The sequence below is a fragment of the Coregonus lavaretus genome (assembly GCF_964263955.1).
Source record: "Coregonus lavaretus genome assembly, chromosome: 9".
In the NCBI taxonomy this organism is placed as follows: Eukaryota; Metazoa; Chordata; class Actinopteri; order Salmoniformes; family Salmonidae; genus Coregonus; species Coregonus lavaretus.
In genome coordinates this window covers 37681228-37707331 of record NC_139996.1, presented here as the reverse complement: position 1 = coordinate 37707331, position 26104 = coordinate 37681228, and the positions used below count along the sequence as shown (strand labels likewise).

General features: G+C 42.6%; 1 protein-coding gene across 3 annotated transcripts; it reads right to left on the bottom strand.

Annotated features, from left to right (window-relative positions):
* Nucleotides 1–11: 11 nt before the first annotated feature.
* Nucleotides 12–24780, bottom strand: LOC311135149 (carbonic anhydrase 5B, mitochondrial-like). Of its 3 annotated transcripts, none has more exons than XM_084169045.1 (7): nt 23903–24780; nt 5529–5726; nt 5263–5381; nt 4305–4400; nt 2473–2535; nt 1629–1787; nt 12–1493 (listed from the first exon to the last, which is right to left on the bottom strand). In XM_084169045.1, exons 1-7 carry the CDS (start codon nt 24042–24044, stop codon nt 1323–1325), a joined length of 948 nt encoding a protein of 315 aa, XP_084025171.1. In that variant the 5' UTR covers nt 24045–24780; the 3' UTR covers nt 12–1322. The 3 variants fall into 3 exon arrangements, with proteins under 3 accessions (XP_084025171.1, XP_084025172.1, XP_084025173.1); XM_084169046.1 differs by lacking the exon at nt 23903–24780 and adding an exon at nt 8249–10165; XM_084169047.1 differs by lacking the exon at nt 5529–5726 and having other exon boundaries at nt 23903–24142.
* Nucleotides 24781–26104: the final 1324 nt, after the last annotated feature.

Here is a 26104-nt window from a genome sequence, read left to right as displayed (position 1 = left end):
ATCTTAGACACTCATGTTAAAAAGGTCAATGTTTGCTATAGAATTCAACAAAATAGTGATATTAGTTGTAACAAATGCCCTGGTTTCCCTGTGCTTATAAGGCATTATGAAGCTGTAGATCCTGCACATATTATTAATTTTACCTCTAAGTTACAGATAGTGAGATGTACATTCTAGTCTACTCAACACTATGTATTAAAATCCATTACAAATGCCAATCATCACCTAAAAACATATTTAACAGCAATGAGCAACAATCATTTGTGCAGTTTGGAGCCTTAGCTAGGCCTAAATACAATGAACTAAATCTCTTCGGCTGTATGCTGTAAACAAGTTTAGAGCTTAAACCTTCAAACTAAACCCCCATTCATATATGGTGCCCCTTCACCTCAAATACTTTGTCAAGGAAGAATACAATTTACTGTAGAAGTACTCTTTCCACAAGAGGGTGATATACATATGCTTAGTTTACATAATAAGTGTTGATAGTATATAAAAGTATTCCAGCAGCATCAATCATTGGTTTCTGGAAGCGTGTCAAGTTTGACTGTTAATAAGGAGTGAATAAATAAGGTTTACAACTTAAAAACATTCAGAGCATTCATAAAAAACTCCCTAACCTGATTCACCTAAGACACAGGAGTTTCAAAAATCTGTTAGCATCGACTACAGCAATACACCTGCCATGTGTTGATGATGACGTTCACTTATTGACAGGACAGCAGGCAGTGAGACAGATGTCAACAAAAAAAGCCTTTAGATCATAGGTATTCAGACTTTTTCAGCGGGGACCCCCTTTTTTTTGCAAGAATTTCTCGCGACCCCACCCCAGATCTAATGACACGACCTTAAAAAAGATACATTTCGATTTTTACGTCAACAAATAACCTTCAATTCATTACATTTTTATCTCTTATCAAAATGAAAGAAACCAATAAATACACTTACTCAAAATTGTATTTTTCAAATTATCTTTCTCAAAAACATTTTTATATTGTCCCATAAAATAATCTGTATTCTTCATTTTTTGTTACCCATTTTTTTCTCCCAACCCACAGCAGTTCCCACACAACCTAACTTGGGGTCACGACCCTGACTTTGAATACCACAGCTTAAGATGATGACATTGGAATTCTAAAATCCCTGTCATTTAAGTGAAATCATAGAGTGCTTTCTGAATGCATTAGGCGTTTGGAAAGAAGATGCCAGCAGTATGACTTATGTAGAGTAAAACGTAAGACTTTGTTAGACCCAAAAATTTGCTTCCCAGGGTAATTGCATAATTTTGGTTTGAAGGGTCCTAGTGAGTCTGTGTGTACCGGTCAGTGGCCTGTGTGTGGACCTTTTGCAGGTGGCTCCTGCTGCAGGAAGGGGGTAAAAGAGGACCGCACAGTGCGACCCCTCAGGGGCTGCTGCACGCGGAAGTTGTTGACCATGCTCTTCTGCACCTCCTCCTCTGCTGAGGTGAAGAGCAGGCTCCGAAACACTGCCAGCTGAGAAAGGGATAGGAACAATGTGTTACATAGACCTGAAACTACTGAGTTAAAACACCAAGCTGTAAACTGCTGGTAATGCCATTGATGTTCCGTCCCTGTTCTCCACTAGCAAACAAACACATACACACTAACCTGGTCATGGCTGACTTCGATGTGCTGCTTCATGATAATCCAGGTCACTGCCTCAGTCAGAGGAGGAGTGGTAAGTGACCCTGCATACGTCCAGTAGTCGTCAATGTTAGTAGGCAGTAGGCAGGCTGGGTCGAACCTAGTGAACTCAACAACACTGTCCTAGGGAGCGAAAACGGAACGAGGAAAGGGTCACATGGTGCTGCCAACCATGTAATAATAATAATAATCATTATTGGCATTCCCCATCCATAGTGGCCCCGTGTAGCTCAGTTGGTAGAGCATTGTGCTTGCAAAGCCAGGGTTGTGGGTTCGTTTCCCACGGGGGGCCAGTATGAAAAAATGTATGCACTCACTAACTGTAAGTCGCTCTGGATAAGATCGTCTGTTAAATGACTAAAATGTAAAATGTAAATAATAACCTTAATGATAGTAGTGGCATGTAATTTGACTCATGGCCACTAGATGGCAGTTACAGTTGACTGTCTTCCCATCTCGGATCATATTTCAGAATGATTCATTTGTTTAATCATTCTGTGGGAGGTAACAAAGGGTGTTCCACCACTCAACACTCTACCACTCCCATATAGCTCCTACACTCTCCATATTATCTGTCATCACACTCTCCCCCTCACATACCATTGCCATACAAACGTGTGCACCACCTGAGACTTGTCCAGATTGCCCAACTGAGTCGTACAGTACATTGACTATTTACGTTAAGCTTGGGCTTAACAGAAACTCAGAGGCATATACCACCTGCTTGAAATGTGCTCTTTGAAACCTTGGTAAAAAAATAAATATTATAATCACCTTCATGGTTTAAGTGGTCAATCATTGAACTCACCTTGTGTCTGACAGCAGGTAGGGCATCCACTAGTTTCTGCAGTCCTTTGTGTCTCTTCCCTATCTGAGGAGTAAAATAATCTGTGTCTGAGCACTGAGTCCATCTGTCAGGCACGTGCTGTGTGTTTACATTCACTGCATGGGGTGTTTACATTTCAATGCCAGTAAATCTTGAAATGGTGTGTACGGTGCCTTCGGAAAGTATTCAGACCCCTTGACTTTTTCCACATTTTGTTACGTTACAGCCTTATTCTAAAATGGATTAAATAAATAAAAATCCTCAGCAATCTACACACAATACCCCATAATGACAAAGCAAAAACAGGTTTTTGGAAATGTTTGCAAATGTATTAAAAATAAAAAGCATACCTTATTTACATAAGTATTCAGACCCTTTGCTATGAGACTCGAAATTGAGCTCAGGTGCATCCTGTTACCATTGATCATCCTTGAGATGTTTCTACAACTTGATTGGAGTCCACCTGTGGTAAATTCAATTGACTGGACATGGTTTGGAAAGGCACACACCTGTCTATATAAGGTCCCACAGTTGACAGTGCATGTCAGCGCAAAAACCAACCATGAGGTCGAAGGAATTGTCCGTAGAGCTCCGAGACAGGATTGTGTCGAGGCACAGATCTGGGGAAGGGTACCAAAACATTTCTGCAGCATTGAAGGTCCTCAAGAACACAGTGGCCTCCATCATTCATGGAACCAACAAGACCCTTCCTAGAGCTAGACGCCTGGCCAAACTGAATAGTCAGGGGAGAAGGGCCTTGGTCCCTCTGACAGAGCTCTAGAGTTCCTCTGTCGAGATGGGAGAACCTTCCAGAAGGACAACCATCTCTGCAGCACTCCACCAATCAGGCCTTAATGGTAGAGTTACCAGACGGAAGCCACTCCTCAGTAAAAGGCACATGACAGCCCGCTTGGAGTTTGCCAAAAGGCACCTAAAGACTCTCAGACAATGAGAAACAAGATTCTCTGGTCTGATGAAACCAAAATTGAACTCTTTGGCCTGAATGCCAAACGTCACGCCTGGAGGAAACCTGGCACCATCCATATGGTGAAGCATGGTGGTGACAGAATCATGCTGTGGGGATGTTTTTCAGCGGCAGGGACTGGGAGATTAGTCAGGATCGAGGCAAAGATGAACGGAGCAAAGTACAGAGAGATCCTTGATGAAAACCTGCTCCAGAGCACTCAGGACCTCAGACTAGGGCGAAGGTTCATCTTCCAACAGGACAACGACCCTAAGCACACAGCCAAGACAACGCAGGAGTGGCTTCGGGACAAGTCTCTGAATGTCCTTGAGTGGCCCAGCCAGAGCCCGGATTTAAACTTGATCGCACATCTCTGGAGAGACCTGAAAATAGCTGTGCAGCAACACTCCCCATCCAATCTGACAGAGCTTGAGAGGATCTGCAGAGAAGAATGGGAGAAATTCCCCAAATACAGGTGTGCCAAGCTTGTAGCGTCGTACCCAAGAAGACTTGAAGCTGTAATCACTGCCAAAGGTGCTTCAACAAAGTACTGAGTAAAGGGTCTGAATACTTTAGTAATTGTAATTTTTCAGTTTAAAAAAAAATAAAAAATTAGCAAACATTTCTAAAAACCAGTTTTTGCTTTGTCATTATGGGGTATTGTGTGTAGATCGATTAGGGAAAAAACAATTTAATCAATTTTAGAATAAGTCTGTAACGTAACAAAATGTGGGAAAAGTCAAGGGGTCTGAATACTTTCCGAAGGCACTGTGTATATGACGGTAGTGGTGGTGGGTTGCATATTGTAGGGATGTATCCATTGCTATGTTAACGAAGAGCAATAAATTACCTTGAGGAAGACCCCGATAACAGCCAGTCCATTCTCCTCCATCACAGCTTCCTCAAACCGGCTGTACTTATTAGAGTTCCAGTGCACCATGTGGAGCTATCGACAGAAAAGGCGGAACATATGTAAATCAGAACATGTTTATCCACACACCCAGAGTCAGGTCAACTTTAAAATACACCCCAGAATCCCCATCCTTAACAGACAGGTATCAGTATCTATTAAATCAAACTGAGCATTGTCTGACTCCGAGGTCACATGTAGCTCCTCTTTGTTTTACTCCATTTCAGTTCCCAACAATGGCCCACCCTAGCCACATTCACACTGGGATCAGGAAAGGTTTACATAAAGAGAAAATGCAGGTTTGTCAAAAGAGGTTCAACCCAATAAGTAAACTGAGGATCCATTAAATACCCAGACTGTGGTACGCTCCTATTAGACACAGAGGGAGTTGTGTGTTGTAATCGTAACTTCAGCCTCTCTACACACTCTCCACCTGGGGAGTGTTGAGAACCCTGACATGGTCAGATTTTCACAGCCAATAACGACAGCTTGGCATGGCACCCTCCCCAGACAGACAGTAGTACAGTAGTACTCCCTCTATTGTTTAAGTGTGCTTTAGGTGAGTGGAACAATTTTAAAATAGATACATCAAAGGTGGGTCATGAGGATTGACCAGAATGCATTTCACACAGAGCATTCTGATTCTATATGTAGAGGAGGTTTCCAACAGCACAATCCCCCTCTGTCACGGAAATTCCATTCCAATGTCATTATGGATTGGCTAGGACTTCAGCACTTTGACCTGATGACTAAAAAGCAGTCCTTCTACCGTTCCATGCCACAGTCTCCTGAAGACTATAGCTCTACTAGACTTGACATGTTAGGAGGTTTTTCAAATTTCAGAGGCAATCAACAAAGTTGGCACATCCTTTTAAGGAAGAGGATGTGCGGTAGCTACCTCAGCAGGGAAGAGGCGGCGGTCCACTGTATGCTCTGAGCCCCATGCGTTGCTCTCCCCCCAATGGAAGTGGAACTGACACAGCCGGAAGTTATCCTCCAGAGGACCCCCTTTAAGTGCTGAGTGAGGGATAGATAAGAATAAATAGATCATTCATCAGTGTTGTATTAGAGACACATACAATACTGAGAATGGGAAACAGTAGCTAGTACATAAATAACAGCTGCAGTTTTAATGAGGCACATTGCAGAGCAGAAAGTCCTTACTGGATTTGTCGGTGGTGTCGTCGTACTCAACCAGGAATGAGTACCCGTTGTTCCATATCTGTGAACACGTCCTGGGGTCGTAATCCGGGGTCAGCGGCTTGAGGTGCGGATCAAAGACGCTCTTGCGCACCCGAATATCAATAGGAGATTGTCTGTTACCCCCAGGAGCAACGAGTGGTCCCTGCCACATCGGATGCACTGGAGTCAAAGGATGAGAGAGGATTTAAATCTAAGCTGACAGTAAACTTTGTGATGAATAAAGCTCAACCAGGAATTACAGGGCACTTGTGTAAATCACATTTGGTCCTATTGCTTAGCCCACTAAAACAAAGACAAATGCTGACACTTACTTTTCATAGTGTACTCTCCAGCTTCCTGCATTATTATTTGGCTATTATAGTCAAATTGCCTAAAATAAAATAAGATCAAATGTCTCATAAAGTAGACACGCAATTCTATAGACTGAGTTAGACCAGTAAGCCTCCTCCCTACATTCTGTTTAGAGAAATTAGGAAAGCAGAGGAGGAAAGAGACACTTGGGTTATTCCTCACAAACTAGGCCAAAAAAATACCATGATTTGGGGGATTTTCAAAACATTTTATCCATAGAACAGTCCTTTGGAGGAAGGTTTGTTGACATATATTTGACATTTGTAATGAAGCATAATTGAGAAATAATTATTCAAAGTTTGCATATTTATAACATTTTGGCCTTACCGAGGCCTCCTTTAAGACTCCATAATGTTTTATCTGTAGGTGCTACAAAGCAAACACAGGTATCATATTTTTTTTTTCCCGCTTGCTTTTTAATATGAGTAGTATTTTGATTTCAATAATTTTCTTACATTAATTTATGAATATTAAACATTAATATTGAAAATATACCATGTAAGATTTGGCACATTTTTCAATATAGTGTTAAACATAATATATTCTCTACAGGAATATCAAAATATTCATAAATGTATGTAAAAAAAAATGTTATTGAAATCAAAATACCACTCATTTCAGAGCAAGCGGCAAAACTTCATATGACCCCAATTTTTGCTTTGTAGCACCTACATATGAAACATTATGGAGTCTTAAAGGAGCCCTGGGTAACGCCAAAATCTCATATCATAAATATGCTAACTTTGATTCATTCTTTCTCAATTATGCTTTAAGATACAAATAGCTTTTTTTGTCCTGGTTTCGTGAGGAATCACCCACTTCCTTCCTCTAACTCGTATTCAATGGAAATTGCAGAATAAGTAAAATGTGGGTAGGCTACAGAAACTGACTCACAGAATGTACTGGCAGCCTAACAGGTCTACTCCACAGCAGGAAAGAGAGACAGTAGTTCAGCTCTGAATGGAACGTTTCTCAGATCTGCATCTTCTGGCGTTACAAGAAATTTAGTAGGACGTCCTATATCTGTACAATGGTCCTTTGGAAAATGTATTTTCAATGGGAACAATTATTTTCAATTAACCTTTTTGCTACTGTACCCAGGAGTCTAAAGTGCGACGAAAATGTGTGTCGCTGCTGTGTAACCTGCCGTTTTAATTTGGGAACACCAGTGCGACAACAAAAAAGTATTTTTATTATAATTGTTGTAATGATAAGGCTTCGCTGTACCGTTGTTTCCCGAGCGCAGATTCGTTAGCTTCATGCTTGCACCCTTACTACAGTGAACACTGCTAGTTTCTACTAGCACAAACAGTTAAAAAGATCTTACTCATATTAACCCGGGCAATGTTTTTTTTCTTCCTGTCGAGGATTGAGGGCCGCATTTTACATTCCTAAAAACCATGTCACCGGCCGTTCTAAAACTATTCGCTGGCCGTTAACCATTTGTTTTAAACCTTGTTCAGTCACGTTTGTTACCTCACTAGCTAGCTAGATAGCTAGCTAACAACCTGGTAACATTACCAGTATATCCATCTTTCTAGGGCGTAACATGTGCTTCAGCTGGAGCTAGAATCAGGCCCGGTGGCAGGATTAACTCGGCAAGGGGGCATCAGAAATGCCTAAGGGGGCACAACTATTTTTGCTTGCTGATAACACAGGATGGATAATAATCGATAGTACAATTACACACAATGTATTTGCAGCCACGCACGGCTGTCTTGCCGCAAGAATACAGGCTACTGCACCGCTTTATAAACACGGACAATTCATAACCGGCTCAAGAAATTGCAAGTTATGACAACGCTACACAGCTACATACACAATACCCATCAATGCAATGCAAAACAGTTGCTAATTACCATAATAACACCTCTCCAAACCAATACAATGCATTTCCAATCGCAGAAAGAAAACAATAATGTACAATGCACTAGCAAGACTTATCGGTACAATGCAGCTACCAAGCTGTCTTCCCACAGTGCCGTACTTCGCTGCGTATGATAACAGAGAAATTAGTATTCCATAGCGAAGAGTTGTTTATGGCAACACTATAGCTACATCGTTACTAAACCATTGGTCAAGGTCTGCCCACCCTCATCAATGTAATGCAAAGCACCTCTTCTACCATATAAAACAACATTAAAACAATCTGATTATATTATAAACCAAACATTTCCAATCCAATCAAATCACAGAAATCAAGCCGTAGACTTGGCAGCAACGCCAATAAAGAAAATCACATATACACATATTTCTGACATTTGCCACGCATTTCCAAATGCTAGCAAATAACAAAATACTCCAAGCCCAGCCAGGCTGCCTGTTCTTACCCAGATTCAAAAGAGTTGCAGCCGCCTTGATGCTGTGTTGAACCTCCTCAGCAGTCTCTCGTTCCACTCCCCACGGAATTTGCTTGTAAGATCCCTCTCAAATGCCAGTTGAATCAGCTGCGCTTTCCTCCTGTGCAACATGCTCCGTCTGTCCTCACTGAATACGTTTTTCAATGTTGAAAAAGAGTTATCGCAAATTGCAGTGGATGCTCCAAATGTTAATCCCAGCGTCAATGCCATCATCACAGTAGGCACTGCTGTTAGAGGCCCGGAGTATCTATCCAAAATGTTCTACGTAGTCCATATGTCTTCTCCAGATCGGCCGATTTCAGTCTGTAGAAACTGCCGTGCGACAGTAAACTCAGCTTCCACAAAGTCTCCTAAGATTAAGTCCAGCAGTGGTTTCACCTTTTCCACATCCATAAAGGTTTCATTCTCTGGGTGCAAGGCACACAGGACCTCAACAAGTTGGCTGTTTCGTTCGTTAAATCTTGCGGACATTCCTCCCAGTACAGCATCCAGAGTGCTGAAAAACAGTCTTTTACACTCCCTCTCATTATCCTCTTCTTGCTGGCCCTTTGTTGTTTCGACTACGTATTCTTTCAGATTACTACTCACTACTCTTTGCCGTTTGCTTGGAGCGGGGGTCAAGCAGGCTGAGGACTTTGTGGACCATGAAGGCAATCTGAAGCTGAAGCTCGGCTTGGAAACAGCTTTCAATAGGCCCACAGCCTCAAGTCGCACCTCTGTACCGTAGGTGCGGGTACTCTCAATTTCTCTGAGCAGGTGGATGATGCTGTCCAGAGATTTTATAATGACATACACCGTGGCCAGATGACCAGTCCATCGCTGCTCAAGCAGCCGTTTCAGTTTCTCTCCCGTATATTGCGCAGCCACAATTGGTTTCCTAAGAAACTTGTAAAGGGAATTACACACGTTAAAAAAGTCATCTAATGCACCCTCAGATGACATAGCGTGCACTAAGACTAAATGCAGCTGGTGGTTAAAGCAATGCACATACGGCACTTCCCGATTCAGCTTGTCCTGCACTACCTTTTGCATGCCCCCATGTTTACCAGACATCACACTGGCCCCATCATAACATTGTCTAAGAATCTTCTCAGTGCCAAGGCCAACATTTGTTAGCTCTGACAGGACCAAGTTAGTCAGCGATAAAGCATCACATTCTTTACTCGTTGCCATTGACAGTAGCCGCTCACAAACACGGTTGTTTTCACCAACGTAACGGAGTACAATTGAAATGTTTTCACAACCGGTTGGGTCTTTAGTTTCATCCACTTTAAGTGTGTACCATGAATCACCTACTTCCTTCACAATTTCCTCTGTGACTACCTCACTCATGAGCCCAATTATTTCGTTCTGGATGTCATGAGATGTGTATGTGGCAATGCAGGGAATTGCGCTTAAGGCACTAGCAAGTTCCTCGTCTTTCCTGAGCGTATAATGTAACATCGCCAGGAATAGTCCACCGCCCCCCTCCCCTCTTGCATCCATCGCATCCAAAGTTCCCCTGAGAGGAAGTTCGTTGACAGCAAGAAATTCCACAATGTCCACAATCGATGACAAATACATACGATTTCTTGCAAGAATTCACAAGTGTTGAAATCTTCCTTGCTTGTCTTTCTGTCCAAAGTACCATGCATTTCAAATGTTCTTTGTTTGATGCATGCCTCCCCAGTCCCTTGTTGCTATCATTGGCGTCTGCAGTTATTATATCCAGTTAGGGTGAATGCCTTATCGGCGTTCGCATTGGAGCCGATGTAACATTTTCGAGAAGGACAGCAGAAAGCTGCATCTGCCTTGCAGTTTCTTGCCAGTTTTCTCCCACAGTACAGGCGGGTTGGGTATTTCCACAGACAAACCTGCGCTGGCTCCTTATCACAGAGGTCATCGACTAACGGAGGCGTCGGTGCTTGTAATATCCTGGCGGTGCTGCTGCTAGGTTCGGTCTTGGCGGCTGCAGGCCCCTCCTCGGGTTGGTTACCTCCTATATCACCAGGCTGCAAGATGGTTGCGCAGGTGCCTTTGCTGCTGGGCTCGGCGGCCTTGGCCTTGGTGATTAGCGTTGGCTCAGCGGCCTTGGCCTCTGTGGCAGGCTTCTCCCCCTCCCCGCCGCTTTGATCCGATGCTGCCGTTGTGCCCTGGCGAAGCCACTTTCTAATATCCATCATGCTATCAGCTACCTACCTGACTGTTAACATTAGCTAAATTCCATACAGCTGCGCAGTGATTATTATTATTTTCTTCGTAGTACGTAACTTTGAAAGTAAACCTAAACGGTCAAATTGACCCCGCGCTTCTACTGTGAAGGTCAATCAATCATTTCTTTCAACTGGTAAAATGTGTATGACGTACGTATGCCGCGTGCAAGGGAGTTGCATGAATGAAGCATACACGGAGGGGACAGATTGTGGGACAGAATAGGGATACAAATGCATTTACATTTAGAGCCCTGACTGTACCTGATAAAATATTCTTACTACAAAATGTTTTAATGCAGCCTAGTTTCCCATCAAATCAAATTTTATTGGCCACATGCGCCGAATACAACAGGTGTAGACATTACAGTGAAATGCTTACTTACAGCCCTTAACCAACATTGCATTAATTTTTTAAATAAAAAAGTAAAATAAAACAACAACTAAAAAGTGTTGAGAAAAAAAGAGCAGAAGTAAAATAAAATAACAGTAGGGAGGCTATATATACAGGGGGGTACCGGTGCAGAGTCAATGTGCGGGGGCACCGGCTAGTTGAGGTAGTTGAGGTAATATGTACATGTGGGTAGAGTTAAAGTGACTATGCATAAATAATTAACAGAGTAGCAGCAGCGTAAAAAGATGGGGTGGGGGTGGGGGGGCAGTGCAAATAGTCTGGTTAGCCATGATTAGCTGTTCAGGAGTCTTATGGCTTGGGGGTAGAAGCTGTTGAGAAGTATTTTGGACCTAGACTTGGCACTCCGGTACCGCTTGCCGTGCAGTAGCAGAGAGAACAGTCTTTGACTAGGGTGGCTGGAGTCTTTGACAATTTTGAGGGCCTTCCTCTGACACCGCCTGGTATAGAGGTCCTGGATGGCAGGAAGCTTGGCCCCAGTGATGTACTGCGCCGTACACACTACCCTCTGTAGTGCCTTGCGGTCGGAGGCCGAGCAGTTGCCATACCAGGCGGTGATGCAACCAGTCAGGATGCTCTCGATGGTGCAGCTGTAGAATTTTTTGAGGATCTGAGGACCCATGCCAAATCTTTTCAGTCTCCTGAGGGGGAATAGGCTTTGTCGTGCCCTCTTCACGACTGTCTTGGTGTGTTCGGACCATGATAGTTTGTTGGTGATGTGGACACCAAGGAACTTGAAGCTCTCAACCTGTTCCACTACAGCCCTGTCGATGAGAATGGGGGCGTGCTCAGCCCTCTTTTTTTTTCCTGTAGTCCACAATCATCTCCTTTGTCTTGGTCACGTTGAGGGAGAGATTGTTATCCTGGCACCCCACGGCCAGGTCTCTGACCTCCTCTCTATAGGCTTTCTCATCGTTGTCAGTGATCAGGCCTACCACTGTTGTGTCGTCTGCAAACTTAATGATGGTGTTGGAGTCGTGCCTGTGCATGCAGTCATGGGTGGTCAGGGAGTACAGGAGGGGACTGAGCACACCCCCCTGAGGGGCCCCAGTGTTGAGGATCAGTGTGGCAGATGTGTTGTTACCTACCCTTACCACCTGGGGGCAGCCCGTCAGGAAGTCCAGGATGCAGTTGCAGAGGGAGGTGTTTAGTCCCAGGATCCTTAGCTTAGAGATGAGCTTTGAGGGCACTATGGTGTTGAATGCTGAGCTGTAGTCAATGAATAGCATTCTCACGTAAGTGTTCCTCTTGTCCAGGTGGGAAAGGGCAGTGTGGAGTGCAATAGAGATTGCATCATCTGTGGATCTGTTGGGGCGGTATGCAAATTGGAGTGGGTCTAGGGTTTCTGGGATAATGGTGTTGATGTGAGCCATGACCAGCCTTTCAAAGCACTTCGTGGCTACAGATGTCAGTGCTACGGGTCGGTAGTCATTTAGGCAGGTTATCTTAGTGTCCTTGGGCACGGGGACTATGGTGGTCTGCTTGACATATGTTGGTATTACAGACTCAGTCAGGGACATGTTGAAAATGTCAGTGAAGACACTTGCCAGTTGGTCAGCACATGCTCGGAGTACACGTCCTGGTAATCCGTCTGGCCCTGCGGCCTTGTGAATGTTGACCTGCTTAAAAGTCTTACTCACATTGGCTACGGAGAGCGTGATCACATAGTCATCCGGAACAGCTGGTGCTCTCATGCATGCTTCAGTGTTGCTTGCCTCGAAGCGAGCATAGAAGTGGTTTAGCTCGTCTGGAAGTCTTGTGTCACTGGGCAGCTCGCGGCTGTGTTTCCCTTTGTAGTCTGTAATAGTTTTCAAGCCCTGCCACATCTGACGAGCATCAGAGCAGGTGTAGTACGATTCAATCTTAGTCCTGTATTGACTCTTTGCCTGTTTGATGGTTCGTCGGAGGGCATAGCGGGATTTCTTATAAGCGTCCGGGTTAGAGTCCCACTCCTTGAAAGCAGCAGCTCTACCCTTTAGCTCAGTGCGGATGTTGCCTGTAATCCATGGCTTCTGGTTGGGGTATGTACGTACGGTCACTGTGGGGACGACATCATTGATGTACTTATTGATGAAGCCAGTGACTGATGTGGTGTACTCCTCAATGCTATCTGAAGAATCCCGGAACATGTTCCAGTCTGTGCTAGCAAAACAGTCCTGTAGCTTAGCATCTGCGTCATCTGACCACTTTTTTATTAACCGAGTCACTGGTGCTTCCTGCTTTAGTTTTTGCTTATAAGCAGGAATCAGGAGGATAGAGTTATGGTCAGATTTGCCAAATGGAGGGTGAGGGAGAGCTTTGTATGCGTCTCTGTGTGTGGAGTAAATGTGTTGTCTAGAGGTTTTTTTCCCCCTCTGGTTTGCATGTAATACAGGGTTTCCCAAACTCGGTCCTGGGGACCCCAAGGGGTGCATGTTTTGGTTTTTGCCCTAACACTACATAGCTGATTCAAAGAATCAACTAATCATCAAGCTTTGATTATTTGAATCAGCTGTGTAGTGCTAGGGCAAAAGCCAACATGTGCACACCTTGGGTTCCCCAGGACAGAATTAGGGAAATACTGAAATAGGAATTGTGACAATGAAGATCATAACAAGATACCAGTCTGAATTTTTTTTAAATGTCTACTTCCTTTACTGAATGAGCAATGCATTTTTTATAATCCACTCTCATGCATAGAGATAATGTGTTCTATCTAATTCTGTGGCCCAGTGGATCTTAGGGAGATACATGTGCCACAGGTTTCTCAGTGAGGTATGCAGGGTCATGGGTAGTAAAAATAGGTTGAACACCAGTAGGACTCCTCTCTCATAGCAGACAACATCATGTGGTTCTCACCATAAATCAACCAACCACAATGTTCATCATCTTCAACAGGATTTGAGGCATTATGCAGATTATAGAACCTCCATGTGTTTCCCAGCAGAAACATAACTGCTTTTTCTGTGCCCTAAACTGACTCATGTGCTATAGAAAAACTGCTTTTGGGTGATTCATCACAAAACCAGGACAAAAAAATATATATAATTTGGGGGATTTTTACACCATTTAATCCATAGAATGGTCCTTTGGAGCAGGGTTTTCCAAACTCGGTTCAGTCGTTTATGTTCACAAAAGGGGGGGAAATAAAATCACCCGGGGGACAAATTCCCAGTTGGGGAAACCTGCTCTATGGCCAAATCAAAGTTCCAGAATGGGATCTCTGCTACTTTTAGAGTTATGATCCAATTTGTTAGCATTACCTACAGAGTGAATGTGAAAATGGATTTTTAAAATGGTTGCCCTCTGCTGGTGATTTGCAGGATGTCCAATTATAAACTCAGCAAAAAAAGAAACGTCCTCTCACTGTCAACTGCGTTTATTTTCAGCAAACTTAACATGTGTAAATATTTGTATGAACATAACAAGTTTCAACAACAGACATAAACTGAACAAGTTCCACAGACATGTGACTAACGTGCTCAGCCCCCTCCCGTACTCCATTTTCACCCATGACTGCGTGGCCAAGCACGCCTCCAACTCAAATCATCAAGTTTGCAGACGACACAACAGTAGTAGGCTTGATTACCAACAATGACGAGACCGCCTACAGGGAGGAGGTGAGGGCTATGGGAGTGTGGTGCCAGGAAAATAACCTCTCACTCAACATCAACAAAACAAGAGGAGATGATCGTGGACTTCAGGAAACAGCAGAGGGTGAACCCCCTATCCACATTGATGGGGCCGCAGTGGAGAAGGTAGAAAGCTTCAAGTTCCTTGGTGTACACATCACAGACAAACTGAAATGGTCCACCCACGCAGACAGTGTGGTGAAGAAGGCGCAACAGAGCCTCTTCAACCTCAGGAGGCTGAAGAAATTTGGCATAGCACCTAAAACCCTCACAAACTTTTGCAGATGCACAATTGAGAGCATCCTGTGGGCTGTATCACCGCCTGGTACGGCAACTGCACCGCCCACAACCGCAGGGCTCTCCAGAGGGTGGGGCTGCCAAACACATTACCGGGGGCAAACTACCCGCCCTTCAAGACACATACAAAACCCAATGTCGCAGGAAGGCCAAAAAGATCATCAAGGACATCAACCACCCGCGCCACTGCCTGTTCACCCCGCTATCATCCAGAAGGCGAGGTCAGTACAGGTGCATCAAAGCTGGGACCGAGAGAATGAAAAACAGCTTCTATCTCAAGGCCATCAGACTGTTAAATAGCCATCACTAGCACATTAGAGGCTGCTGCTGCCTATTGAAATCACTGGCCACTTTAAGAAATTGAACTCTAGTCACTTTAATAAATGTTTACATATCTTGCACTACTCATCTCATATGTATATACTGTATTATATTCTATAATATTCTACTGTATCTTAGTCCATGCCGCTCTGTCATTGCTTGTCCATATATGTATATATTCTTAAATCCCATTCCTTACTAGTTTTGTGTGTATTGGGTATATGTTGTGAAATTGTTAGATATTACTGCAATGTCGGAGGTAGAAGCACAAGCATTTCGCTACACCCGCTATAACATCTGCTAAACACGTGTATGTGACAAATAACAAGTTATTTGGATTTTTACAAATTATCTTTGAAAGACAGGGTCCTGAAAAAGGGACGTTTCTTTTTTGCTGAGTTTACAAGTAAAAGGAGGGCTGTGAATGGTTACATTGCCTACTATACCAATTTCTCTGTATGAAATGGGCCATCACATTAGAACTAGCAGAGACCCTACTCTGGAACGTTGATATGCCCGTAGTAGAGTATATACAGTGGGGAAAAAAAGTATTTAGTCAGCCACCAATTGTGCAAGTTCTCCCACTTAAAAAGATGAGAGAGGCTGGTAATTTATCATCATAGGTACACGTCAACTATGACAGACAAATTGAGAATTTTTTTCTCCAGAAAATCACATTGTAGGATTTTTAATGAATTTAGTTGCAAATTATGGTGGAAAATAAGTTTTTGGTCACCTACAAACAAGCAAGATTTCTGGCTCTCACAGACCTGTAACTTCTTCTTTAAGAGGTTCCTCTGTCCTCCACTCGTTACCTGTATTAATGGCACCTGTTTGAACTTGTTATCAGTATAAAAGACACCTGTCCACAACCTCAAACAGTCACACTCCAAACTCCACTATGGCCAAGACCAAAGAGCTGTCAAAGGACACCAGAAACAAAATTGTAGACCTGCACCAGGCTGGGAAGACTGAATCTGCAATAGGTAAGCAGCTTGGTTTGAAGAAATCAACTGTGGGAGCAATTATTAGGAAATGGAAGACATACAAGACCACTGATAATCTCCCTCGATCTGGGGCTCCACGCAAGATCTCACCCCGTGGGGTCAAAATGATCACAAGAACGGTGAACAAAAATCCCAGAACCACACAGGGGGACCTAGTGAATGACCTTCAGAGAGCTGGGACCAAAGTAACAAAGCCTACCATCAGTAACACACTACGCCGCCAGGGACTCAAATCCTGCAGTGCCAGACGTGTCCCCCTGCTTAAGCCAGTACATGTCCAGGCCCATCTGAAGTTTGCTAGAGTGCCCATTGGATGATCCAGAAGAGGATTGGGAGAATGGCATATGGTCAGATGAAACCAAAATAGAACTTTTTGGTAAAAACTCAACTCGTCGTGTTTGGAGGACAAAGAATGCTGAGTTGCATCCAAAGAACACCATACCTACTGTGAAGCATGGGGGTGGAAACATCATGATTTGGGGCTGTTTTTCTGCAAAGGGACCAGGACGACTGATCCGTGTAAAGGAAAGAATGAATGGGGCCATGTATCGTGAGATTTGAGTGAAAACCTCCTTCCATCAGCAAGGGCATTGAAGATGAAACGTGGCTGGGTCTTTCAGCATGACAATGATCCCAAACACACCGCCCGGGCAATGAAGGAGTGGCTTTGTAAGAAGTGGCCTAGCCAGTCTCCAGATCTCAACCCCATAGAAAATCTTTGGAGGGAGTTGAAAGTCCGTGTTGCCCAGCGACAGCCCCAAAACATCACTGCTCTAGAGGAGATCTGCATGGAGGAATGGGCCAAAATACCAGCAACAGTGTGTGAAAACCTTGTGAAGACTTACAGAAAACGTTTGACCTGTGTCATTGCCAACAAAGGGTATATAACAAAGTATTGAGAAACTTTTGTTATTGACCAAATACTTATTTTCCACCATAATTTGCAAATAAATTCATTAAAAATCCTACAATGTGATTTTCTGGATTTTTTTTTTTCATTTTGTCTGTCATAGTTGACGTGTACCTATGATGAAAATTACAGGCCTCTCTCATCTTTTTAAGTGGGAGAACTTGCACAATTGGTGGCTGACTAAATACTTTTTTCCCCACTGTAATGTTCAACAATATATAGAATAATTTGCCAAATCAAAAATGGTATATTTTCTAGATTCATTTTTATATTCTTCAATATTCATAAATGAATGTAAGAAATGTGTTATTGAAATCAAAATATCACTCATATTTCAGAGCAAGCGGTAAAGCTTCATATGACACCAATTGTTGCTTTGTAGCACCTACATATGAAACATTGTGGAGTCTTAAAGGACTGAGTAAGGCCAAAATGTAATAAATATGCCAACTTTGATTCCTTATTTCTCAATGAATAATGCTTTTAGATACAAATGTCAAATATATGTCAACAACAAAAAAACAATCCTTCCAACAAAAGGACCATTGTATGGATTAAATGTTGTAAAAATCCCCTAAATCATGGTGTTTTTTTGTCCTGGTTTCGTGACGAATCACCCTTTTGAGATGCCGAAGTGTAGCTTCCCTGGAAGGCAAACGTTTTTTCTAGCACGTTATTTTCCACTCCCAATGCATCCACCCCCAAAAATGTATGGGTTTGCCTGGGACTGAAGAAATGAAAACATAAAATGCACCTCGGTGGGGCAGTAGTTATTGACAAACATGATTTTATTTTGTATGATTGCACTGGCAGGCTCAGTCTGCAAGGCCTTATGAATGTGTAAAACAAAGACAGACCATAAACAAACCACCAAAACATGTCTGTAAAAAAATAAATACGCTAAGTAAAAATTACAAATACATAAAAAATGATGTTAAGTAACTGTCCAGTGAAAATTTCACTTTTAAAATGCTAATAATCTATTAACTCATACCCAAATAATGTTGTTGACTCGTCCTATACTCATATTTATGGTCAAAGCATAAATCAGAGAAAAAAAATACTTCAAAAACCCCACCTCAAACTTGTATCTCAAAACAGACCATTTCAAAAATATTTGCCATTTCCTCAGAGGATAATGTCATGTTTTTGGCCGAGGTGTCTCATTAGCTGAGCTGACCAAACAGCTGGTTACTTGTCATTAATATTTGTATAGGCTTTTATCAACCTTTTGGATTTCGTAAGTGTCGTTTGTTGGATGACAAGTTCCGGTCCATTTCTTGCTTACCAAGTGTAAACAACAATGGCAGAAGCAAAGTCTGTGGTTTTGTAGCGTACCTCTCTGTAGTAATAACAAGCAAAGTAAGTTTCATGCTGTGAAAAGAGTTGAAGGCTCTACGTTTAAGATACTCCGCGGCAGCACCTTCGAATGTAGCCTACATTTCAACCAAACTACACTGCTGGGACCGGTTTACCTGAAGACTTTAAAAATAGGAGGCACTCATCCGAAAACTTGGTAAATATATCTCTTTATTTGTAAATATAAATCGTCACCTTTGGAAACTCACCAGCTCATTCACTAAATAAAATCAACAAATATTTGCAACTTTACCCGCTTGCCTCCTGCTGAATCCTTACTCTTACACCTTGTAGTATGTACGGAAATCATCAGATCATAGTTAGAATAACAATCCACATGACTGAAGATAAGGTGCAGAAATACTACAATTTATTTAACTTTCAAAGTAATGTTTCACATCGCATGAAGAAGGCACGTCTTGGTGAATAGAGCTTTTGAAACTTCACATCCCTTCAGTTAGAAGTCAACAACTGTGAAAATGATAGAACACAACACCCTCTACAAAATGGTCAAACGTTGTTTAAAAACAGAGCCAATAAACACAATAAAACAGTGTATTGTAGACACACACAGAGCTCTATCAGTAGTGCAGAGCAATGTTTCGAACATTGCAAAAATAATACACTACATAATAATATGCCATTTAGCAGACGCTTTTATCCAAAGCGACTTACAGTCATGTGTGCATACATTTTTACGTATTGGTGGTCCCGGGGATCGAACCCACTACCCTGGCGTTACAAGCACCATGCTCTACCAATTGAGCTACAGAGGACCACAAGTATGACCACAAGTATGTGGACACCTGCTCGTCGAACATCTCATTCCAAAATCATGGGCATTAATATGGAGTTGGTCCCCCCCTTGCTGCTATAACAGCCTCCACTCTTCTGAGAAGGCTTTCCACTAGATGTTGGAATATTGCTGTGGGAACTTGCTTCCATTCAGCCACAAGAGCATTAGTGAGGTCGGGCACTGATGTTGGGCGATTAGTCCTGGCTCGCAGTCGGTGTTCCAATTCATCCCAAAGGTGTTCGATGGGGTTGAGGTCAGGGCTCTGCAGGCCAGTCAAGTTCTTCCACACCGATCTCGACAAACCATTTCTGTATGGACCTTGCTTTGTGCACGCGGGCAATTTCATGAAACAGGAAAGGGCCATCCCCCAAACTGTTGGATGCACAGAATCGTCTAGAATGTCATTGTATGTTGTAGCGTTAATATTTCCCTTCACTGGAACTAAGTGACCTAGCCCGAACCATGAAAAACAGCCCCAGACCATTATTCCTCCTCCACCACACTTTACAGTTGGCACTATGCATTCGGGCAGGTAGCATTCTCCTGGCATCCGCCAAACCCAGATTCGTTCGTCGGACTGCCAGATGGTGAAGCCTGATTCATCACTCCAGAGAACGCGTTTCCATTGCTCCAGAGTCCAATGGTGGAGAGCTTTACACCACTCCAACCGACGCTTGGCATTGCGCATGGTGATGTTAGGCTTGTGTGCGGATGCTCGGCCATGGAAACCCATTTCATGAAGCTCCCGACGAACAGTTATTGTGCTGACGTTGCTTCCAGAGGCAGTTTGGAACTCGGTAGTGAGTGTTGCAACCGAGGACAGACGATCTTTACGTGCTAAGCGCTTCAGCACTCGGCGGTCTCGTTCTGTGGGCTTGTGTGGCCTACCACTTCACGGCTGAGCCATTGTTGCTCCTAGAAGTTTCCACTTTTCAATAACTGCACTTACAGTTGACCGGGGAAGCTCTAGCAGAGCGTGATTGAAAATGAAAAAAATAACATCTCATCACAGAAAATTGATGTATGCTTGGTAAAGTGTAGATTTTAAGCCACTTCTGCCAGACATCCTTGGTTCTTACGACAAGCTGGTCCGTTGGTTCTGGGCGGATCCCCTGAAAACAAGAATAAGAACACTTGTGCAGACAAAACAAATTTGCAGACATTCCATTTTACATCCCAAAATTATATCAGAAACAACATCTAGGCCTAGCTCTACAAAGGTGGTTGCACATAGCTTTCCCTGAACCACATGAACAGAACAGAGACAGCAGGCATCATGTCTGTTTACAAAGTGATCTACAGTACCAATATCAGTGACAGTACTATTTACAATCATTGTTTCTATAAAAGACAGTCAAATATTTTCTAATAGAGAAGCAAAACATTTTGTCCACAGCTTCCAAACCTAATTGAAAGAGTTAGGCAGCGCTACAGTAGATAAACAAAGAGTATGGTCTTTATGAGAGATAGCTATATTGTAGAGTTATAAAGGAAATCTGCAACCGCAGTAAAACAAAAGTAATGAACTTGATCAAATCGGAACTTTTCTTAATCTTATCTATGGGTAACCTGCAGTGAATGGGGCTCCTCGTTCTTCCTCATTGACCTGTAGCACCTTTCAAACAACCTCCCTGTTTACCTTGTTCGATACTGAACATTTACAGAAAAATATGACAATCATTAGTTGTCAAATCAAGGAAGCCCTCAAGTAATCAATTTGGTATCACTTGAACTGAAGCACTTGTTATAGTTAGCTAACTAGATAGCAACGTGTTATATTTAGTCGCAGGTTAAACAATGCCATAACGTTTTAGCTTGAGTTGGTAGCTAACGTTACAGCGTTAGCTACAGCTAGCTAGCTGGTGATGGTAAATATAGCTTATGGTAAACTTACCTTCGTAATTGAAAAGGTAGTTCTTGTGGAATAACTTTTATCGAGCTTCGGCCTCTTAGTCGCCGAGTGGAGCTCAACAAGATTGACCACATCTGTCTGATCAACTTTTGGCAGGTCAAGCAGAAGTGGCAAAAAAAATAACGGCCGCGTCTCCATTTTTCGGGATGTTGTGCTACGCAACTAACCACTGACCGGATGTAGCGGTTATGGGCGTGATAAAGGCCTATTGACCAGTATACGCCCACACCATTCTGTTGTTAGGGTACGCCCATACCATTCAAACACAGAAAAGCTGCTTTTTAACATACTTAATTACAATTTTTTGGAAGGAAAACGATTTCACACATATTGTAATTAATTAATTAATTAATTAATTATAGGTCATATTTAATAGAAATCTGGAAACACTGGACAGCTACTTTAAAGGGATACATCGGGATTTTGGCAATGAGGCCTTTTATCTACTTCCCCAGAGTCAGATGAACTCGTAGATCCCATTTTTATACCTCTGCGTGCAGTTTGAAGGAAGTTGCTAAATAGCGTTAGCGCAATGACTGGAAGTCTATGGGTATCATCTAGCACGCATAGACTTTGTCATTGTGCTAACGCTAGTTAGCATTGGCTCGTGAAAATACCTCGAACTTCCTTCTTACTTTCTCTGTAGCTCAATTGGTAGAGCAAGGCGCTTGTAACGCCAGGGTAGTGGGTTCGATCCCCGGGACCACCCATACGTAAAAATGTATGCACACATGACTGTAAGTCGCTTTGGATAAAAGCGTCTGCTAAATGGCATATTATTATTATTATTTGACACAGACATAAAAATGGTATCCACAAGTTAATCTGACTCTATGGAAGTACATAATGGGCCACATTGCCAAAATCCCGAAGTATCCCTTTAAGATAAACAAACACAGTAAAAAAAATGTTTATCAGTAACTGTTTCCATCCGCAGTTTTATTGAGAGAAAAATCATACATGTAAAAAAAATCAAGACAGCTGGGATGGAAATAGGTAGTTTCGGTACAATTTCATAAATGGCGACAATTTGTTCGTTCGACATGGTGGGATCTTTTTGTGTCTGTAAAATGTATTATGTGATAAATGGTTGTGGAAACAGCTTTATGCGCAAAAATTGATATAATAACCATTATATTTAAGTAAACTTGGAGTCACGTGATGATATAGTGTGTGGTCCTCCCACTATGACTTGGGAAACCATGCAGTTTATTAGGATAAAGATTAAATAAATTATGATGAACTTTACAGGGTGGTGAAAGTGCACAGTCTTTAGCTTGATGCTTCATTCCAATAAATATTGAGGGTCTTATTCTGGTGACATGATGATCGATGCTTGGCTGCCATTTGACAAATAAAAATAATCTTGCTCTTTTGTCCATAATAATCTCATTAAAAAAAATATATATATATATGCCATTTAGCAGACGCTTTTATCCAAAGCGACTTACAGTCATGCGTGCATACATTTTTACGTATGGGTGGTCCCGGGGATCGAACCCACTACCTTGGCATTACAAGCGCCGTGCTCTACCAGATGAGCTACAGAGGACCACCATCTCATCATGTAGGCTATACCCTCACTGTATCTGCGAGCTGTTGGCTAGAGCGCACATGCCAATACCAGAATGGGCACATTCGCTATATAACGCAGCATTTTTTGTGACAAAACCATCAGTAGAGTTGAAAATGTGATGGAAACCCATTTAACTTGTATTTTTTATTTCGGTACATGGAAATTTAACCGCAAAAATTATTTTTATGTGCACTGTCATCACTCGCAGCCTTTTATCTGCAACAAGTCAATTTGGTGGAAACACACCACTGGTGGGAAAACGCCCATATTTTCTTTATGCAGATTTGAGAATATTCGCATAAATGTGTGGCCAATTGGCGAGAGATTTTCATGCAAATATTCTAAAATCTGCATAAAAGATTTGCATTCTCTCACCAGAGAACAGCTCGCAGATACAGTGCGTGTATAGCCTACATGACGACATTATGGACAAAATAGCAAGATCATTTTTATTTGTCAAACGGCAGCCAAGCATCGATCATCATGTCACCAGAATAAGACCCTCGATATTTATTGGAATGGAGCATCAAGCTAAAGGCAGTGCACTTTCACCACCCTGTGAAGTTCATAATTTATTTCAACTGTAGCATAATAAACTGCATGCTTTCCCGAGTCGTAGTGGGAGGACAACACAGGACATCCGTTTAACGTCCCATCCCATCCAAAAGACAGCACCCTACACAGGGCAATGACCCCAATCACTGCCCTGGGGCATTGGGATAATATTTTTGACCTTAAGGAAGAGTGCCTCCTACTGGCCCTCCAACACCACTTCCAGCTACATATGGTCCAGGGACTGACTAGGACCAACCCCGCTTAACTTCAGAGGCAAGCCAGCAGTGGAATGCAGGGTGGTATGCTGCTGGCATAATGAACCCGATTCACTCATGCAGAAATCCAGTCCCTGGTTTCCATGTATTGTTCGTGCACGCATTGCGATGAAAACAATTCCATTAACCCTTTAGTAATGTAGCCATCAACTATTTATATACATAAATTGGTAGCCATAGTGATGTGGATTAAAACTTTACAACGTAGCCATTTCCGTTACCGCTGCTTAAGAGATTTAAACAGTTATTTTTTATGTCGTGTGTGGAATTTGTCAGCTGGACTGAGTGACTAGTGATCATGGAACTGACGGTTCTAGTCTTAAATGAAATATATAGCCTCAACTAGCAAATTCAACTGTAATTCATATAATGATGCAAGCTACTTGAAAAGTGTCGACACTTACAGGCTGAAAGCACATATTTGCTTGAACATACAGTGAGGTTGCATCTTCTCACAGGTATCAAACGTTGACCTTTAGTTTGCTTGATGAGATGTCTGTGCAGATGCCGAGCAAGTGGCGTTAAAATCGATGAGAGAGCCACCATTATCTCTGGTTCTCCGAATACGCTACTCGAAGGTTGCGAGAGTCAAAGTTGAATGTTATTTATCCGTTCAGGTAAGACAAAACGTCAAGTCAACTGTTCCTCGTCCCCCTAGGTTTTACGGGTTGGTTTCATAGCCGTTTTCACTTAACGGGGTGTTGCTTTTTTAGGACCCCTTGTCTTCCACATTGTCGGTTGGCTGGCTGGTCTCTCTCGCTTGACTGGTAGCAACAAAATGGGCAGGTTTTCACAGGATTAAACATTCACGAACTGACAGTAAATTCCACCCGGTTTTACAGCTTTTCACAAGTCCTGTTGATGCGTGCTCTTACTTGAACACCGCACCCATCGAATTTAGCTACCTACAACTATTTCACGCGCCGCATCAACGAAAATAACAGATTGTTTGTAAATGTATTTACAAAGCAACGTAAGTACGAAGAGGTAGCTGAGTGGGGGTCGCAAGATTCCCATCCCGACCAATCAGCTTTATCCTCCGAGGGGCGTTCCAAATCCACAAGCGGGAGACTATGCTACGTTCATAGAATCTCGTAAATACGAGTATATGACTGAAAAATGCACTTGAACGTCCCTCCAACTCGTAAATACTTGAGGGAAACTCGTTTATCATCCCTGAGCTCCGACTTCTCCCATATGTACTCAGACGTGACCTAATCAAATTGTATTTGTCACATGCTTAGTAAACAACAGGGCTGCGTTCGGGTACGTTTTTACGTTCTGGAACGTACAATTTAACGGAAATGGAACTGTACTGAACGACCAGTTGAAAAACGGGGAGGGGTTGGGGAACGCTGTCGCACACAGTTTCTAAACCGAGGCGCAACATCGCGAGACTTCCGGGAATGCTTGCGAAACATACCAAAAAGACCAGGCCAGCGTTTGGGGTTTGAGAAGTCAATGAGAGAAGTGAAAAGTTCTTCCTTACTTGTTAATTTTCTCTAAATCTAAAAGGCACAACCTAGATTCCAGCCAATGTATTTGGTAGTTCAATATGTTATTACTCCAACCTCATGAAAGTGACAAACTGACACGTTTTCATTTTTGTCCAAAACCACTTTGTATCAAAGGAGTGCCTTTGATTTGACGGCCTGCACATGCGCAATTTGGCGCGAGACGACCATTAGATCCGATGACGTATTTCTACGCATCAGCTTAGCTAGCCAACGTCGCCATGACATTGCATTCAAGTGTTTTAGCCTATTTTCATACAATATAATAAACCAGGTCGTTCGAGACCTGAATGCTGATTGTCTGAAAGCCGTGGTATATCAGACAGTATACCACCGGTATGACAAAACATGTATTTCTACTGTTCTAATTACGTTGGTAACCAGTTTATAATAGTAATAAGGTGCCTCGGGGGTTTGTGGAATATAGCCAATATACCATGGCTAAGGGCTGTATCCAGGCACTCCGCGTTGTGTCGTGCTTAAGAACAGCCCTTAGCCGTGGTATATTTGCCATATACCACACCCCCTCGTGCCTTATTGCTTAACTATACAACGAGTGGGTCTAATCCTGGATGGTGATTGGTTAAAACCGCATTCCATCCGGTGTCTATTCCACAAGTTACCACCGGCTAAAGCTATGATGTTGAAATACCTATTTACTCTGTTACATCTCACTGTGCAATCCACTGTCTCATCAGCCAAGCCAGGCAATTTATATCTCCACTATAACAAGCATCTAGAAATTATCTCAGATTTATTTTAGACTAGCATTTGATTTTCAACAGCTGAGATCTGTACAGTGCATTCGGAAAGTATTTAGACCCCTTGACATTTTCCACCTTACAGCCTTGTTCTAAAATTGATTACAATTTTTCCCCCATCATCAATCTACACACAATACCCCATAATGACAGAGCAAAAAAACAGGTTTTTAGAAATTTTAGCAAATGTATTACAAATAAAAACCGGAAATATCACTTTTACATAAGTATTCAGACCTTTTACTCAGTACTTTGTTAAAGCACCTTTGGCAGCGATTACGGCCTTGCGTCTTCTTGGGTATGATGCTACAAGCTTGGTACACCTGTATTT